The sequence below is a fragment of the Sorex fumeus genome, unplaced genomic scaffold (genome assembly GCF_029834395.1).
Source record: "Sorex fumeus unplaced genomic scaffold, SorFum_2.1 ptg000002l, whole genome shotgun sequence".
Taxonomy (NCBI): Eukaryota; Metazoa; Chordata; class Mammalia; order Eulipotyphla; family Soricidae; genus Sorex; species Sorex fumeus.
In genome coordinates, this window is record NW_026606059.1 from 38,253,736 (window position 1) to 38,273,521 (window position 19,786).

General features: G+C 41.0%; 1 protein-coding gene across 1 annotated transcript in view; it reads left to right on the plus strand.

The window, feature by feature from the left end:
• CA8 (carbonic anhydrase 8) overlaps positions 1-19,786 on the plus strand; it is a 121,168-nt gene that overhangs the window by 8,992 nt on the left and 92,390 nt on the right. Inside the window, exon 3 of the mRNA XM_056109951.1 lies at positions 14,380-14,504. Within this exon, the coding sequence (XP_055965926.1) occupies positions 14,380-14,504 (125 nt within the window). The remainder of the gene's footprint in view (positions 1-14,379; positions 14,505-19,786) is intronic.

Consider the following 19,786-nt stretch of genomic DNA (forward strand, 5'->3'; position numbering starts at 1 on the left):
CGTGACGTATTCAATATGCCAAATACAGTAACAACAAGTCTCAAAATGGAGATGTTACTGTGCCTGCTGGAGCAAATCGATGAACAATGGGAGGACAGTGTTACAGTGATATATATATATATATATATATATATGTATATATATATTTTTCTGTTTTTGTCTATTTTTTTTCTTCAGCTTGTCTTGCTCTCTCTTTCTTAGAACTTCCATTTGTTTTCCTCCTTGAATATTGAGCGACCTGTGGTTCTCTGTTCATACTTAAGAATGCATCTTAAATAGTCACTCCACCCACGAGTGAGGTCTGTATTCTGCCTCTGAGCAGCTCCGATCCGACCATGTTGCAGGAGAAGCTTTTTGGGGGTTGATGTTTGGTAACAGGGGCTATAACCCAAAGTCCTTAGGAGTCTGGGCGCCACTCCCGGCAATGGTCAGCCTGTGGTGTGGGCTTTCCCTTCAGTATTCAGGCCTGGCAGTTCTTCAGCACTACCCTTTGATCCCAGGATTTGAATTTAGGGCATTGCAGAAACCAGGCGTGTGCTTTACATGTGGGTTTTATTCATTTCACAGCTGGCCGGTTGTTGACACAGCAGTCTGGGTGTTGACCACACACAGGTGGGTTCCTGTTTGCTGTGTCCATTTTCCCTTCATCTTCTGCCAGGGTGGGAAAGACAGGTGGATGATGGTCCATGGCAGATGGTCTTGGGAGCTTATTCGGTCCCATGCAAGACTTCAAACGTGTTTTCATGTTTCCACTCTTACTCCATAGTCACGAGTCCTTAAGATAACCCACTCCTGGGACTTTCCTGAATTCTGCGATAGGAATCAGTTTCTGTTTCTTGTCCTTCTCTTCAGGAAGGTCTGTGTCTTTCAGCTTCTCTGTTTTACTAAATCCATTAACAGTCCCCCAGCTCCCTCATTTTATTAGGTGGGGGAAGTCATCTCTAGTCCCTGTTCCAAGTCCTTGTCCATTCTGTTCTAGCAAACTTGAGCCCTTTTAATTTATTGAGGATCGAGGAGAATAGAAAAATGTTTGGCCTTATCTAATGAAATTCCCCCCTCAACTATAGGATGTTGTTTTTTAAAAATTGATGACAGTTTTTAGAGCAATTTTAGTTTTAAACTAAATTTGAGGGGAAGGTACAGATATTTCTCTTCTACCTCCTGGATATACACAGCCCTTTCTGTTTTCAAATTCTGCACCGGAGAGGCACATTCATTACCGCTGATGGACCTACCATCGATGGAGCACCAGTGTCTAGAGTTCACCAGGAGGTTTACCTTTGGGTTCACTCTTGGTGCTGCATGTTCTGTGGGGTTGGAATCATGCATGGCACATATATTGTCATTGTATCATAACTGAGCATTTTGACTGCCCTAAGACTTCTCCTGTGGGCGCTGCCTATTTATCCCACGCTAACTTCTCTCTGGAAATTACTTGAGCTTATTTTTTTTTAATGTCTCCGTGGTTTTTCCTTTTCCATGTGACATTGTATAAACTGTATAATATGTGGACTTTTTTTTTTAGGAGAACTCCTTTATTTCAGGAATATGGGTTTAAGTTTACTGAAATACTGTCTTTTTATTTATTTATTTATTTGTTTGTTTTTGGGCTTAGGGCCACATTCAGCCATGTTCGGGGCTTACTGCTGGTTCTGTATTCAGGGATCATTGCTGACGAAGCTTGGGGGCCCATAATGGGGTTCCAGGGATCTAACTTGGGTCAGCCATGTGCAAGGAAAGCACCATATGTACTATTTCTCTGACCCCTGCTGATATTTTTATTTTAAATAAAAAAATGTATAGGTGAAGAATTTCTTTTTAGAAATTAGAACTCACTTCATACACAGCATCAAAACCTCAAGCTTTGTAGTGAGACTGTTAGTTGCCTGAACCTACCTTTGTTTTTGTTTTTTTTTCTGTGTTTAGATTAAGCTTTTATTAACAATTACCAGAATGATTGCAGTAATATAGTATGCTATAAATGTTTGCACAATAATATATTAAACATTTATTTTTGGTTTTTGGGCTCTACCAGGCAGTGTTGGGGGAGACCACTTTTGGCTCTGTGCTTGGGGTGTTGCTTCCTTTGGTGCTTGGGAGACCATGTGGTGTCAGGGATCGAACCCAGGTCTCCTTCATGCAACATACATACTCAGCTCATTGAGCTATCACTCTGCCCCCTAAGTTAAACAATTTTAGTGCTAGCATATTATTTTAGGATAATTAACCTGGTTGTACTGTGTCCGGAGAGATTTGGTCAGATCAACTTTAAAAGTTACTGCTATAGGGGCTGAAGAGATAGGACAGAAGGTTGGGTGTTTACCTTGCACATAGCTGACCTGGGTTTGATCGCCAGAATCCTACATGGATCCAGGAACACCACCAGGAATGATTCCTGGGTGCAGAGCCAGGAGTAACATCTGAGTGGCTCTAGGTGTGACCCCAAATTTAAAACAAGTTACTGCAAGGTACTCTACTAACTGGAATTCCTCCATTGCCACTACTCCACTGGTAGGGTTGGTGGAATGGAAATCATGACATAGAGGAATTGCTGTGATTCCATGTGAAAGATCTTCATAGTTAATTATGTGGGACTAGAAGAGCCAGAATCATTAGAAGGCTGGGTTGGGGTGGAGGCCTTCCATTTGGACCACATTTTGGATATTGTCACCTTCTTTTGATCGCTGCCCTGTGACATTTCAAGGTGGCAGAGTACCTCTTAATGTAGAACTGAGTCCAGCATCACATTCATGACTATCAAATGAGCGGATTGTTGATCTTGTCTCTTTGACTCTGGACAACCTTATTAAGTATGATATATGACGATTAATTTCTCTCTTGGATAGTTGAGTAACTGTACTTCAAAAGTCAGTAGTAATATAGAAAGGCAAATTAAAATGGGAAACAGTGGTAAAAAGAATAGGCTCAAGTGTAAAAATATAATTATAGATTGCTTGCCTGAGTGATTTGATACTCTTTATGAAAAAGTGTGAGATTGCCTACGCATGTACAATAGAATGGTATTTTTATCTGATGCCAAGTGGTATGTTAGGCTAATAATTCTTTTAAAAAATTTACAATTATTTGGTGTATTTTATTTTAATATCCTTATTAAAATAATGTTGGCTGCAACATTACCTATGTTTAATATAGCATCATTGTGAATCAACATCTGTATATAGTAGCAAAAAAGAATATAATTTTTAGTTTGAGTATAAATTTTAACAATGAGATCCCTTTTTCCCTATTTGTATTGAGGTAACACGGTTTCTAACAGTTCCTGTATTATTATTTTATGTTTGCAATACTACTTTCCCACCCCCACCACCAGAGACACAGTACCTCTCCTCCACTGTCCCTTTGTCCCTTCTCCCCATGTGAACTTTCTTTAACATAGGAAAGAATGGAATATTTTTTGCTCGAGGTGAAAAGGAAAATTACGTCATAAGCTGGAGGACATGATTGATAATTCATATTTCCGGAACAATTTAAGGGGAAAAAACTAATTATTTGACATCAGATCTAACTTCCCCCAGATGATATTCTTAATAAAACCTGGAGGAAGTGACTTTCCTAACTGCATCCTGACACAGCAGTGCTGGAAGCAGGCTAGGGTCACTTTTCTTTCTGCTTCATCTCTGTCCAAGCTTTCACCTACTTATTTCATTCAGTATTCTTCATTTTAGTTTGGAGTTTATTGTACATGTACACACCTTTTTTGGGGGGATCACACCCAGCGATACATAGGGGTTACTCGTGGCTCTGCACTCAGGAATTACTCCTGGTGGTGCTTGGGGGACCATATGGGATGCTGGGAATGGACCTTGGGTCGACAAAATGCAAGGCAAATGTCCTACCCACTGTGTTACCACTCCAGCCCCCTATACACACATTTTTTTAAAAAAGCATGTAAACTCTGACTTTCATTGCGTACAACTTTTCAACAGATATGTATGCTTCCTGTTTCTTTTTTAGATTGGTAAATCTTCACAAGATATTTTGCCATTAACTAAAAGAAAGCTCTGTTTTTATTAGAATTAAACTTTTTCTGAATATAGAATTTAAAATTTCAACTACCTCCCCTCCTCCCCCCACCTCCCTAGCAAAAGTGTTTTAACAATGAGTATAAATTTTAACAAATTTCCCCACTGGAGGGAAGTGGACACTGGTGAAGGGACTGGTCTTGGAACATTGTACACGTGAAACCCAATTATGCATAACTTTTTATTAATGGTGATTAAATTAAAAAGCATAGATACTAGCAAAAAAATGAAGACTACAATACAGTCAAATTAACGTGGCAACAGAAACATAACTAGAAGAAAGTGAATGTTAGAGTGTCACTGTTCTAAGAAGATTAATGTATTTGAATTTTAAAATCTATACTCTTAAATATTCTGGCATCATTTTTAGCAGTCTGTTTATATAGCAGTTCTATACACCCATCTGCCATGTTTGCACACACATATACATATTTCTGTATATAAAATATTTTTTTAGCTCATATAAGACATAAACTTTTATCCAGAAGTCTTATATTATCTTATACTAATGGTGAAATAGGTTATGTCCACTTTTATTCTCCATCACCAGATAACCAAATGGTTGCCATGTTTTGAGAAAATGAGGCTTCTTTCTCAAATGCCAGAATGCAGGGGTGAAGCTAAAGCAACCCCGAAGCACTGAAATCTGTAAGCATAGCAATTTTATTTTGCTGCTTTGGACCACTCATGATGTACATAGGAACTACTCCTAGTATAGTGTTCTGGAGTCTGGCTATGGCCGGGTGCTGGGGGGTAGGGGGGTGGGGTTTGGTCCATACGGTGCAAGAGATTGAACCCAGGCTTTCTGCATGCAAAGCATGTACATTAGTCCCTTGTCTTATCTCTCTCTCTGAAAGGTTAGCATTTTATGGGAGACCATTCAGTATTTCTCTCAGTGTTGGTTTAGATGCAGAAGATGTCTTCAGTTTTTGTTTGTCTGAGGATGTTTTTATTCATCCCTCAAATCCCTTGATCTGAGAGAATTGCTCATCATATTCTTTCATTTCAGGCACCTCTGAGGAAGTTGTTGTTCTGAGGTCCTCCTTCTACAATGGTCAAGAGTTCTGTTAAACTTGAGGATTTACTCTGTCCCCCAGTACTGAGGCTTCCAAGCACTTTGTTTTCTCATTATTCCTAATGCTCTGTGGGTGCTAGGGATGGAACTTCGAGTTCCAGATGGTCGGAGCAGCAATCTGCTATGCTCTTTACTCTGTCAGGCTGCATTATTCTCCTCTGCTGGTTGCTAGCCCCTGCCAGTGCTGGTGTTTTCACATGGCAGGCAGGGTGGAGGTAAATTGTGAATTCTCCTGGTGGGGTTGATGTTAGAGGTGAGACCCTGTGGCTCATGGCAGAAGGTTTGAGTACAGTTTTGTGAGTGGAGGGGAATCTACTTAAGGGTCCGAAAGGCCCCTGAGGTCTGAACCCAGAGGGCTTCCCAGAAGAGCTGGGTGTGGGAGTGGGCTTGAAGAGAGATCCAGAGAATGCAGAGGTCCTGATTATTTGGGCTGGGAGGCAGGGAAAGGAGGCACCCCCAGAAGGACGTGGGCCTGGCAATGCTCAGGTTCAAGTAGACTATATTCATGCATGCATAGCATATGTTCAATCCTTTGAACTGTCTCCCTAGCCCAGGACCAGTAATGACTTTTTAATGGAACATCAATGTGGCAGTAATTGCAGCTCAGAGAAGGTCATTTGTGCCCTTGATGGTAACTTATTATAAAACTTTTAAGAAAATTTTACTGTGTGCCTCTTACAACTTTCAATATTAATTTTTGGCAAGATCATTATTATTAATTGTTACTCCTCCCCACCAAAAAAAAAACATGTCAACATTTTTCAGTGTTTCTTTCAAGGTGAAGTTGTCAAAATATAGTGACATTATTTCCACTAAAGGAAGGGCTAGAATGACTAAAAAGCACATGAGGAAATGCTCTACATCACTACATCACTACATCAGGGAGATGCAGATCAAAACAACAATGAGATGTCATCTCACACCACAGAAACTGGCCCACATCCAAAAGAACAAAAGCAACCGGTGTTGGCGTGGAGGTGGCAAGAAAGGAACTGTCCTTCACTGCTGGTCGGAATGCCGACTGGTTCAACCCTTTTGGAAAACAGTATGGACTATTATCAAAAACTTAGAAATTGAGCTCCCATTTGACCCAGCAATACAACTTCTGGGAATATGTCCCAGAGAGGCAAAAAAGTATAGTCAAAATGACATCTGCACTTCAGTGTTCATTGCTGCACTATTCACAATAGCCAAAATTTGGAAAGAACCTGAGTGCCCGAGAACAGATGACTGGTTAAAGAAACTTTGGTACATCTACACAATGGAATATTATGCAGCTGTTAGAAAAGATTAAGTCATGAAATTTACATTACAAGTGGTTCTACATGGAAAGTATCATGCTAAGTGAAATGAGCCAGAAAGAGAGGGGCAGACATAGAAAGACTGCACTCATATGGGAAATATAAAGTAACAGAATGGGAGTCGAGCACCCAAGAATAGTTGAGATAAGTACCAGGAGGTCTGCTCCATGGCTTGGAAGCTGGCATCACTTGCTGGGGGAAAAAGGCAGCTCAGATAGAGAAGGGAGCACCCAGTAAAGGATGTTTGGCGGTCTCACTTGGAATGCATGCTGAAAGTAGACTATAGACCGCTGAACACAATGGCCACTCAATACCTCTATTGCAAAGCACAACACCTTAAAGGAAAGAGAGAGAGCAAAAGGGAATGCCCTGCCACAAAGGCGGGGTCGGGGGAGCAGGTGGGGGTGTGAGAGGGCTACTGGGATCATTGGTGGTGGAGAATGGGTACTGGTGGAGGGATGAATACTCGATCATTGTATAACTGAATCCCAAGCACGAAAGTTTGTAAGTCTATCGCTGTACCTCATGGTGTTTCACTAATTAAAAAAAATAAATAAATGAAGAGCTACATATTGTTTTATGTGAAATGTCAAGTTAACTTTATAATTATAGTTATTAAGCAGTTTGTTGGCATAGGAATGACCTGGGAAGTTGTCTTAGTTCACTTTGCTTCTGCAGAGCCAGCTTAACCTTACAGTTCTTTGGTTCAAATCTTTAGATCTGCCTCTTCACCACTGGGTGTCTCTAATTCGACCGAGGACCAGATTCCAGTGCAGTGTTCTTTCGACCTTGACCCCCTTCTAACCTTGTTTCCTTCCTGAACCTCCGGTCCCTGTCTTCTACTGCTTGAGTCCTAGTCTTGTGCCATGACCCACGTTTATGTGACTATCACTTTCGGCACCCTCGGACTCTCTTGGGCCCCCTTTGAGAAGTGCCACTCTGCATGTCAAATGGGGGCCTGTCTGGGCCTCTTTCCCGCTCAGGATGCACCTGCTCACTTCTCTTAGATGACACCACAAGACTCTGCTTAGCCATCAGCACCTCCTGAAAGTTTTCGCTCACTTTCTAATGTCCTTTGGTTTTGGCTTTGTTCTTGCTGGCTGCTCTCCCAAGCACCTTGTGCACTTCCTCTTACTGCATCTGACATATTCTAGTTTAGACTATTTAGTTCCTTAAACCTTAAGAAGTACTTTCCAAGAACTATACTATATCTCTGTCTTTATATTCTCAGCAGTGAGCACAGAGCCAGGCATGAAGTCATTCTCAAAACGTATGTGTTAAAACAGAAAGAAAAGAGGAAGAATAAACTTTGCTTAACAGCTTTTGAACTATCCAGCAAACGTGTTTCTGCAGAGGCTTTAGAAACTCTGATAGATTTAGGTAAATGCCTATAGATCATATCTCTGTGGAGTTCTAAAATTTTGCTGAAATTTTCAAAAGGAACTCTTTTTTCTTATATCCCATAAACATAATGGGCATACCTATTAAAGAAAATGAAGGCAGAAGGCAATGGCATCAGTTAATTTTATATTCTTTTCCCAAGTTTGCTATTCTAAGGAAATGTAGCATGTCATTGAGTACAAGTTTCATTATAATGCTATTGAACTTAATGACATCACAGCCAATAAACCCTCCATGCAGTGACAGAATATCACTCAGCAAAATTTGATATTCATAAATGTAGGGAAAGGGTATGCTTTTTGGTATGACTAACTTCCTTATTTAAAAAATGCTTTAAAAATAGGAGAACAACGCCTTAAGAGGATATTGCCAAATGGATGAAACAGATCTGCCATTTATTTTTATTCTGTAAAAATGATCAATCTTGGGTGCCGAATAAGTGATGATTTTACCTGACACTTCATAAGATTGAGTTCAATATTTTTAAAATGGTTTGGTATAGCTATGTGATTTCAGTGTGGTTAACTTTGATTATTCATCTATGACAAAACTGAAAGACCCCTGTATCGGTGACTTGGGTGAAAATGAACTCTTCCTCACCTCTCCCCAGAGACAAGGCCTGGACTGAATGCTTCCCTTCTTTGTTTATTTTCAAACAATTGGAATTTAAGATCCTCGGGGATCTTTTTCCATTGTAATTTTATTAAACATAATGAGATTATTGGCATTTTGTGAGTATATGTAAGCAAAAATGTATCTTCATGCATTTGTGAATTTACACCTTATTTTACGAGGGTGTAAATTTCATGGGGTCAGTGGATTTCATCTCTTTTGTCAGAATCAGAATATCTGAAGCACTTAATATGGTGCCTGGCTTTGTGACAACAGTATTTATTGAAAGGGCCCTATTTTTCTTGACATAGTTCTTTGCAGCATGCATTTTCAGTTATATACAATATAAGCTCTCTTCAGTCTAATGCTCTCCCAACTGAGCTATTTCAGTTCCTGCAGTAGGTTAACAGTGTCGGGCCACCCCAGGTGGGAATAGGATTCGTGCCTTGGCCTGTACCCCCTGGTGGCTCGGTGGCTGTCATCCTCTAGAGGCCATTGGAAAGTCAGGTTTGGGCCCACAGTGATGAGACATGCAGGGCCTCATGGGCTGGGGGTGGAACCAGCCCTTCCCTACCCGCCCCAACGAGACCCAGAGTTGCCGCCCACAAACAGCCTCTCTGGCTTCTGATCAAGCTGCTTAACGGCCATGATCCCAGACACTCAGGAACAAATCTCGGAACCCAGCAAGTTTTAGCAGAAATCTCTCCAGATTTAATTGTTAAAATTTAGGAATTCCAAAATCGTGTGGCTACTACTGTGGCTGCATGACATCATATGTTATTCATAGTCAGCAATTGAAAACAAATTGTCTGTGGTATTTTGGCAGATCTGAGTGTTGGGGTAAAATCCCAAATTATAATGGTGGGTCTGGTGTCAAAATATTAAATGTATTCAAAGTAGAGAGAGAGTAATATGGAAATCATCTCCCCCACTGGTAGGGAGAGGGAGTGGGATGGGGGGTATACTGGGGTTTTTGGTGGTGGAAAATGGGCACTGGTGAAGGAACATGTGTTTCATCATTGTATGAACGAGACTTAAACCCAAAAGCTTTGTAACTGCTCTCATGGTGATTCAATAAGTAAATTTATAAAAGGAAAAAATACATATAAGCTCTGTCCTGCAGTTTTCAATTAAAGCTTTTCTCCTGTTAAAAGATGCCAGGCACAAATCGGGTAAGAGGTATATTTTGGTGCATGCCTCTCTTTGCCCCTGTGTATAATTTCTTTACCTTTAGTTGGTAGTTTGGGCCTGCACCCAGGAACGCCAGCTATAACAACCCTCCTCTGTCGAGGAGCTGTGTAAACTCCTTCGGCCAGGGATTACAATTAAAGGATGCTCGCGGGCTCTCTGGGTGGCTCTCTCTCAGCGCCCATGTTTGGGGCTCTAGAACCGCTTCCCCACCCGGGACGGCTGTTGCCTTGTATGGATGAAGGAAGAACAAGGGCCAAGCTGGTTGCTGATTAGATTAGTTGCTGTTGATTCAATCTCTCGTCACTCCCAGCTCTCTCCAACCTCTCTCTAACTCACTCCAAAACTCTCTCTGTGACTCCTCTCCAATCTCCCCAGCCACTCTTACTCTCTCCTCTCAGCTTTCTCTCTTAACTCACAACCTTCTCTAACTCTGTGTCTCTTGTTCTCTCCATCTCTATCTCTGTATCTTCTTCAATTTTCCTCGAACTCTCTGTTTCACTCAATCTACTCATCCCCTCTTTACTGTCACCACCATCTCTCTGTCTCTCTGTAACTCCCTCTTTTCTTCCTGTAAGCCTGCAATTCTTTCTTCCCACTGTATCTGTCTCTGGCGTGTCTCTCCTCAATCTCCTGTCCTTTTCCGTCTCTGTGTCTCCCTCTTTCTTCTCCCCTGCCACTCTTTTTCTTCTCTCTCCACGCCTCCCCAAACCATACCTCCCTGTGGGAAACGTGATCAACATGTTTTTCCAGTCTTCCCGACCAGACCACCTGCAGCCCACAAGGGCAAAACAGCCCTTAAGGTGTGTTTCTCCTCTCCTTAGACCAACAACTTAATTAACATCTTTAATTCTACTTCCTAATATGTACCATTCTGTATGAACACTTTTAGGCCTGTAGGGTGATTTTCCTGGGGACATCTCACCACAGACTCAGACTACAGTGCTCAGGCTAGATTAATTATTCCTAACTCCAGCACTCCAGCAGTGTCCAGATCTAGTTATTACTTTATGGATCATGACAGAATTTGTCCATGACCAAGCTATTATAGTTAATCATTAGGGCACTTTGGCCAGGCCCATTTTGATGCCAGGGTAGCTCACCGCTTGCCCTGGGTCCATCCAGTCCCTCGTCGGGAGCCTGTTTTTGGGGATCTAGGAAGGGTGACAACTGAGGATTAGATCAAGAGAGCAGATGTCCAGGAGTTAATATTATCTGGAGTCAATCAACTCCAAAGCCACAGGCTTGTTTTTTACCTGTCTTCCTGTGTCCATACAAAAAGCAATTGCTCTGAAATAACTAACCATGCAAAGGACAGTAAAGAGAAGAGAAAGACAATATTTACAAGTCAGAGTCTGATCAGGAGACAGAGGTAATTGACAGATTGAGGGGCAATCAAATCAACAAACACAAGCTCCCGCCGGCCAGGGAGGAAGGTCAAACCAATGTTATCCTACACCCCTGTTCTAGTCAAGTTCAGATATAGCATTTCTTTCCATAAGACCATGCTGATACACTGCTCTGATAATGCTTGCAAGACTTTTTTAATTTTGGGAAGTGTGGTACACCAGGGTAAAAACCAGGACTTCTTCCTAGTGTTCTTGTTTTCTGTTTTTAAATTTTATTTTAGACACCAGGGTTTGTGATACTGTTAAGGTTAGAGTTTCATGCATAAATCATTCCCATACTACACCCTCCTCTAGAGTGTCCACTTCCCTCCACCATTGTCCTAGGGTTCCTCTCACCCTCATTCCAGTTCCTGCTTCCCTCCACTGTGGTAAGCTTTGTACCAGTTCTCAGTTTCCATCCAATGTTATACCTTTACTATGCTTGTTATAACCCTATGTTTACTTCACTGTATCACTGTATCACTGTCATCCTGTTGTTCATTGATTGCCTCGAGCAGGCACTAGTAACGTCTCTGTCTTAGCCCTGAGATTTTAAAAAGTGCCACATTCGAGGCTCTATCAGGGTCAGGAGAATGAGACCCATCATTGTTACTGGTTTTGGGCATACTGAATACACCATGGGGAGTTTGCCAGACTCTGACATGTGGGCACGAAACTTTTGGTAGCCTGCCAGGTTCTTCAGAGTAAGAACTAGATAATAAGATGTCAAGCGACTGCAAATGCAGCCACACACTCCCAGGAGCTGGGTTTTATAGTCTCTGGGTCTTGGCCGTTGATGGGATTACACGGCACCAGGGGCAGTTGGTGGGTGTGACGCCTATATACTGGAAAGTGGGGGATCTGGGTGGAGGAGGCCCCAGTCCCAATCCGAGCAGGCTTGGAGATCTATGCCCCGGGTCTTGCACACCTGGGTTCCTCTGCCGGTTCCTTCATTAGTGAGGCTCATCCGAACGTGTGGAGAGTGGTCTTAAGCATGGCTGTGGCTGGAACCAGAGGTCTTCAGCTGCCAGGGCTCTGCTCAGGGTGGGGAGGGAAACTCAATCTACCCTCTTCCAAGGGGCCCCAGTGAGAACAGCCAGGCACAGAGGCAGGAGACTCTGTGCTATTTACTTATGTTGCACATATGAGAGATATCATATTCTCTCTCTCTCTCTCTCTCTCTCTCTCTCTCTCTCTCTCTCTCTCTCCTAATTTTACTCAGTATGAATCTCTCCATAACGATCCTTGTAGCAAAAAATTGAGACCACGTTCGGACAGCTCATGGAAAGGAAGGCACTTTGAGGTTATTCAGAAGCTTTGCCATATTGTAAATGAAACATTTCACACCTTTCTAGTGCACAGGCTGGGTGGTTATTGAAGCAGATGCCAAGAACCTACAGTTCTGCTTCTGAAAACCTTTTTGATCATTCTATTGAAACATTATTTTTGGTTGTACAGGGAACTGGGAGGAGGTGTTGTACTCAGTGGATGGTATACAGTATAGAAATGTAGGTTTGTAGAACTCATTTCTGTCTAGTTGTTACTCACAAATGCTGACATTTGGGTTTCTTTGTTTTTTGATTTGCATAAGGCCCAGCATGAGGAAAATAGGAAAGTTGTGTGGGCTAGCATTATCCGAAAAGACTGCGTCTTGCTCTCTCCTGCTATTCCTCCCCATTGTACTCATGCTCTTGGAAAATACAGACTTACTTTTTGTTCCTGGTACTCTTTGAGCTCTTTGCTGGAGCTGGCAGCATGCTAGAAGAAAACTCTTAAGGCACTTTTAACAAGGGCACTGTGCGACATTCATGTATAATGGACTTGCTTTCTCCTTTTACTATCTGCCTCTTGCTTTTGTTTTCTTTTACTCCTTTTTCTAATTTATCTTATCTGGCTGCATTTATATATACCTTGATGTCGATAGCTATAAATCCCTTTAGATGAAGTTATTTGTTGACCGACCAACCAGTTACTAACACCAAATTCTACCAATTCATGATCTTTCCCCTAGACTTTTATTCAGGATGGTCAACAGAACTTCTCAAGAGAGTCCTTTGCACACTATTAATCTACAGTGGCAACCTGCACGTGAATATTAATCCATCTCAAGGAGACACTTCTGGAGGCAGGGGGTGAACTTGTCATCTTCTTTACTAAAGAAATAACCTATAATTCTTAACAAATGGAATTAGGAACCAACAGTTTTTGCAGGAAAATTGTAAATGAGTATGGTGTTAAAGTTGGATAGGTATCATTTCAACTATTATATTTGAATTCAAGGAGAGTTTAGCTGAAGAAAGTATTTTATTAATTTGTGACAAGTTCTTGGGAGTGGTTACCAGAGGGAAGGGGTTAAGTGTGCATGGGTAAATGGAGGCAAATATATGGTAGAGGAATAAAATGAGCTTTCAGTGGTGGACTTAACATAGTATATGTGTGTTGAATATGTTGAATTTCAGTGATGTACACCTGAAGAACCATATTAAGGATTAAAAAATAGAGACTAGACCCTGCCGAGTTAATGTTAAAATATTATAATTTTAAATCTTGTTAATATTTTATCATTTTATTTTGTTAGCATTGTATGTGACACTGGTGAACTAATTTTATTTTCTTTTTGAGCCACACCTGGCAGTACTCGGGGTTTACACCTGACTTCACTCTGTGATCACCCCCTGGCAATCTTAGGGGACCATATGGGAATGCTGGGGATTGAACCTAGGTTGACGGGGCGCAAGGCAAGGACCTTACCTGCTGTACTCTCTCTCTCTCTTCTCTCTTTTCTCTCTCTCTCTCTCTCTCTCTCTCTCTCTCTCTCTCTCTCTCTCTCTGTCCCCCTGGTGAATTGATTTTAAGGGTGTTTTTATTGTCCAAAATCAGATTTACTTGATCATCATTTTCTTTATGGATAAATGTGTTAGCCAACTGTCCACTAAATTGAAAGCTTATTAGTACAAATGGGTAGTTTGTAAGCATAGTTTGATGTATTGGCATAGTTATAGCATTTTTTTTTGTGTAGATTGAAATCATTTTCTTGTCTGATGATTAGTGGTAAATTTAGGTCTGAGTGTAAAGATATTATATTTATTTTCTTTGTCTATTTTTGCACCTAAAATATAAGAAGTTAAAAAATATGTGAATATTTCAATTATTTCCAAGACCTTGAATGTCTAGTGTAGCTGATGGCCAGTATGAGAAGTTCAGAAAATTATATAGTTATATTTTTTGTTTTGGGCCTATGGAATCTGTGTTTAATATTTAGAGTTCTCAAGAACTTTTAGACAAAAAGTGTCTCTGGTGTTTATGATGCTGTACTGATGAATGTGTTTCAGGTAGACCTAAATGGGATTTCTTTTCTTTCTTTTCTTCAGTTCTTTCAGGAGGTCCATTCCCTCAAGGGCATGAATATGAACTGTATGAAGTTAGATTTCACTGGGGAAGAGAAAATCAACGTGGTTCTGAGCACACGGTTAATTTCAAGGCATTCCCCATGGAGGTGAGAATAATCAATCCTCTCTAAACACTTGTTCATATAAGGCTGTCAGTGATTTATTGAAAATGGCATTGTTTAAAAATAGATGTGTAACTCTTGAATTTTATCAATTTACATTTAAAGTAAAAAATAGTGTTTAATGAAATGTAAAGCTTGGGATAGTGAATGAAGCTTCCTATTGACTTTAATGGGCTTGAAGAATGAATATGGGCTATTGGCACTGTAGCACTGTTCTCCCGTTGTCTGATTTGCTTGAGCAGGTGCCAGTAACATCTCCATTGTGAGACTTGTTGTTACTGTTTTTGGCATATCGAATACGCCACCGGGAGCTTGCCAGGGTCTGCCGTGCAGGCGGGATACTCTTGGTAGCTTGCTGGGCTCTCCGAGAGGGACAGAGAAATCGAACTGGGTTGGACGCATGCAAAGCAAACACCCTACCGGCTGTGCTATCGCTCCAGACAATTGGTAATAAAGGAAATCTAAGTTTTTTCCCTACTATTATTACTCTTGCGAACATTTTGCTGCCTCTGCAAATGCAATTGATTGGTTTTGTAGATATTACCAAAAGATAATAAGCTGAAAAACAAATACTTTTTGAAGAGATCTCAACAGTAATTAAAAGTCTAGTTTAATCACCCTTGACTCAAGAGTTTAGGGAGAAGAAGGACAGAAAAGGAAAGAAATCAAGGGGAGAACAAAGAAGATGAGGAAGGGAAGTAATGGGGGAACAGGAGTTGTGGCTTGGGTGTCCAGCTAATGTGGAGAGTGCTGTAGCTATACACTCAAAGCACAAACTCAGCAACAATGAAAACAGGGGATCTAAGATGAGAACCATGGAATTTTGTCATTTGCCTAAATTGTGGGTGGAGTGAGGACTAGGTGGGAGGGACTGTGGCGGGGGGGGGGGGGGGGTGAGGTCGGGTGGGAGGGTGAGGGTGGGGGGAAGGGGAGGAGGAATGGAGTATGGGAATACTGGTGGAGGGAAGTTGACATTGGTGGTGGGATTGGTGTTGAAATATTACATGCCCCGAAATCAATATCAATAACTTTGTAAATGATGGTTTTCGAATTATAAAACTAAAATTTTTAAAAAGTCTAGTTTAACTTTGATTAAAATGTGTAGGCTGGTTTTATTCACTCAAGCAATTAGGGAAAGAGTAAGAGATTCTTAGAGAGTTATTTTGTTTCAAGAATTTTCATGGTCAACTTCATTTCTTCTTCCAATATGTAATTGTAATATCATTTCCCTCCCATGGGCCTTTTTTAAGTACCTTCCCGAAAGAGAATCAGTGTTTCCTTCTCTGTGCTCACTGTGCTCGAAAGCTGTGGCTCTGTTCTCATGAATGAGTGAAATTTTAGTAGGTAACATATCTTTCTCTTTGGCTCTGTTGTGAACTGAATGTCTTTGTCCCATTTTCCTCCATTCCCAAATTCATACGTTAAAATTCTACTCAATGTGATAGTACCAGGAGGTGGGACCTTTCAGAGGGCCACAGGATTCAAGGTGGTCATGAACTTTGTTGGTAATTCATCCAGTCTATGAGTTTTTTTGGCAGTCTGAGCTGATAGCTCCTGATATTTTTTTTCCTCTACTTTTTACCTCCATTATTTATCTACTTTAAGTACATCAGCGTTCATCAGGGTGGAGCTGAAGAGAGGTCCTGTTGATGCAGGCCTGGGTTATATCTTTTCTAAAAAAAGTAAAGTTAGACAAGCTTATTTAGATTAGTTTTATCTATATATGCTAGGCTGCTGGAGTTCTCTACCACCTCATATGTACTTAAGGAATTGTTCATAGGTACATATAACACCCAATTCTCAACTTAGGGGCTGGTAATCTCTGCTATATAATTTCTACAAATCATATATGTGTATATATGTACACATATACAGATAAATATATGTATACACACATATACCTTAAAGAATGAAGTTAAATGACTCTTGATCTAAAAGAAAAAAATATTAGCACATAAGACTCAACCTATAACAATGTATTAGTCATCTCTTATACAAGGGCTAAATGATTCCAGGGTGAGATACAGCAATCTTTACACACTTTCCTCTAAGGAAACTTTTTTGGGATCACTTTTAGTGGGTTATTCATGACAAGAAATACAAAATAAATTATTTAGGACCTGATCTTGGGGCAGGCTTGGTGGTGGTGGGAAAATTTGAAATAATGGTGGTGGGAAGGTGTAAGGGTGGTGGGATTGGTGTTGGAATATTGAATGTAGTAAATTATTGTGAACAATTTTATAAAAAAAGTATGACCCAAAAATCAAAATAAATAAATGAATAAAGTATGAAGTTAGAGACATGCCTCCCTCTGAATATTAATTATAATAAAAATAACTTTGAAAGTGATTTTTTCAGTTGTATAAGATTTTTTCAGTTGTCTTGGCCTGGGAATATGACTCATAAGTTCCAAACATATGTGAGTCCCTGAGTTTACCCCTGACACCATATTGCCCCTCATCTCCCCACATCCCCTCGGTCCTCTAAATGCTGTTGTGTATGTTTTCTACAAAAGCAAAGACTCAAACTATTCAAAGTAAAATACTAAACATGTTAACCAAGGAGGGGGAAGATGTTTCAAGTAGACTGTGAAAAAGTGAGTAATGGATGGATGGATGGTTAGGACAGTAAGAGAAGATGAAATCTTTAAGGCCCTGACTGATATGACAGGATGATGGTGGGGGTCTTCAAATGCCATCTTACTTGTTTACTAATATCCTCTCTGTCTATTAATATCCTCTCTCCTTGATGCACTGCTTTAAAATAGTTTTGGCCCCTGTTCTGCCTCCCCTTTGGCCACTGAACAAACAAATTAGAGACATAAAAGATAATATCAGAACACATCCCAAGGCAGAGAGGACACCAAACAACTCTAAAGGTTTAAATATTGGGGGCAGGCTGGGGTGGGAGGGGGAGAAATGCACTCAATGGGAAAGCTTCCTCCCTGCCTTCTATTTGTGTTTGAAAGACCATTTTGTTATTGTTTTTTTCTTTGCCTACCAAACCTCAAAGGAATGCTCTAGTAATTAGAAATTTTAGGGAGAGATGGGCATAATTGGGCAGTCAGCAACTTCTAAGCAGGAATTTAGTGGCTTTGCTGGTGACACAGAGAATTTACAGCCCCGGGAAAGTGTCATTAGATTAGGAGAGTCAGTGATGTGTGTGACCCTTTGCTCCATAGCAAATAAAATTTCCGGACCAAATGTTCAGTTGGGTCTTGCTACCTTGTGGTGTTTTAACTGTGCCAGTCCATTAAGCACAGGTAATGGTTTGTTTTGAGTATGATTTAAATTCTGGCAGTAAGATATTTTTTCCATAGAAATATTTATATTGCAGATAATGGAATTATTGACTCGCTTTTTCCAAAATAGGTGGTAAATAATATTTACATGCATAACTCTTTCTCCCTGTACCAGTTCTCTGTAAAATTAGTTATTCCAGATGAGTTGGGTGTTAGATCCTGTTGAAGACATCAGTGGTGTGTGTGTGGGGGGGGGGGGGGTGGTAGAATTAGAGTGAGATGCTTGCAGGCAAAGTTTTATTTATTTTTCCTAATGAGGTTTGTATATTGACTCATGTAATGTGGTGAAAGTATGGAAAGAGGACCTTCCCGCACAATCGTCCTGAAGCAGCGGTGAGATAGTCACAGCAGAGTGAGGTGCCAACTCACCTCCGGTATTTGGCTCTGCACTGCCATGAAGGACTCTGCAACCCTAGGGTTTGACTAACAGGAGAGTGGAGTGAGACGACTAGGGACCCATGTGGGTGCACGATCAGATTGATACCCAAGGAGAGTAATAACGAGGGCCACACCATTGGAAGCCTGCTTCAAGTGTTTGGGGAAAAAGACAGTTTGCATAGAGAAGGGACCACTATGACAAAGATAGAAATGATCACTCTGGATAAGAACTGTGTGCTGGCACAGATAGAGAAGGGAGCACCAAATAAAGGGTATTGGGAGGTTCCTCTCAGGATGGGAAATGCGTGATGAGAGTAGACTATAGTCCGAACAAGATTGCCACTCAATGTCTCTTTTGCAAACCACAACACTCAAAAGGAGAGAGATAACAAAAGGGAATGCCCTGCCACAGAGGTAGGGTGGGATGGGGGGAAGGGGGGTGGGAGGGATACTGGGACTGGTGGTGGTGGAGAATGGGCACTGGTGGAGGGATGGGTATTCGATCATTGTATAATTGAAACCCAAGCACAAAAATTTGTAAGTCTACAACTGTACCTCATGGTGTTTCACTAATAAAAATTTAAGGGAAAAAAAAAAGAACTGTGTGCTGAAAGTAGGTAAAGGAACAAACATGATAATTGCTCAGTACCTGTAATCTGTATTGCAAACCATAATGCCCAATGTGTGCGGGGGGGGGGGGGGGGGGGGAGGGGAGGGGGAAGGAGAAAGAGGGAGAGGGAGGGAGAGGGAGGGAGAGGGAGGGAGAGACAGAGATAGAGACAGAGAGAGAGGAGGAGAGGGGAGAGGAGAGGGGAGAGGAGAGGAGAAAAGAGAGGAGAGAGGAGAGAGAGAGAGAGCCTGACATAGAGATAGACACTGGAGGAAGGAGGGGTGGCCGGAGGGAAACTGGGGTCATTGGTGGTGGGAAATGGACACTGGTCAAGGGATGGGTGTTGGATTATTCTGTGACTAAAACCTGATCATGAACAGTTTTTTAACAGTGTATCTCATGGCGACTCAATTTGAAAAAAAAAGGAAAAACATTTTTGAGGTCAATTTTCAATTTTTATTTATATTTTAAAACTATTTTCAAAATCACATCAGATCCATAGTTCATTTTTGTGGTTTTCACTTGAACCTAATGGGTGGTTTCTGAAACATGTTTAACAGATCAATAAACATGGCTGCTTATTGATTTTGACAGAAATTCATCAAGCTAGTATTTTGATTTTTTAACAAAAATCACTATTTTAAATTTTCTTTGTTTCTAGGAGCCACACCCAGCAGTGACCGGGAGCAAAGTTAGGGCTTAGGGCTTTGAACAGGGTGGGCTTATGCCCTCTCACTTGTGTGACCTCCCCAGCTCTCTCGAGGCATTTAAAATTATAGATACAGATTTAGAGCACCACCAGGAGTAACTCCTGAGTGAAAAGCCAGGCGTAACTCCTGAGCATTTCTGGGTGTGATCCAAAAAACAAACCCCCCCTCCCAAAAAAAAACCCAAAACCGAAAAACCAAAACTAAACAGTAATCTTTCCTAGCTAGGAGTAACTACAATAACTTTTATGATAAATTGAAGCATGTTAAA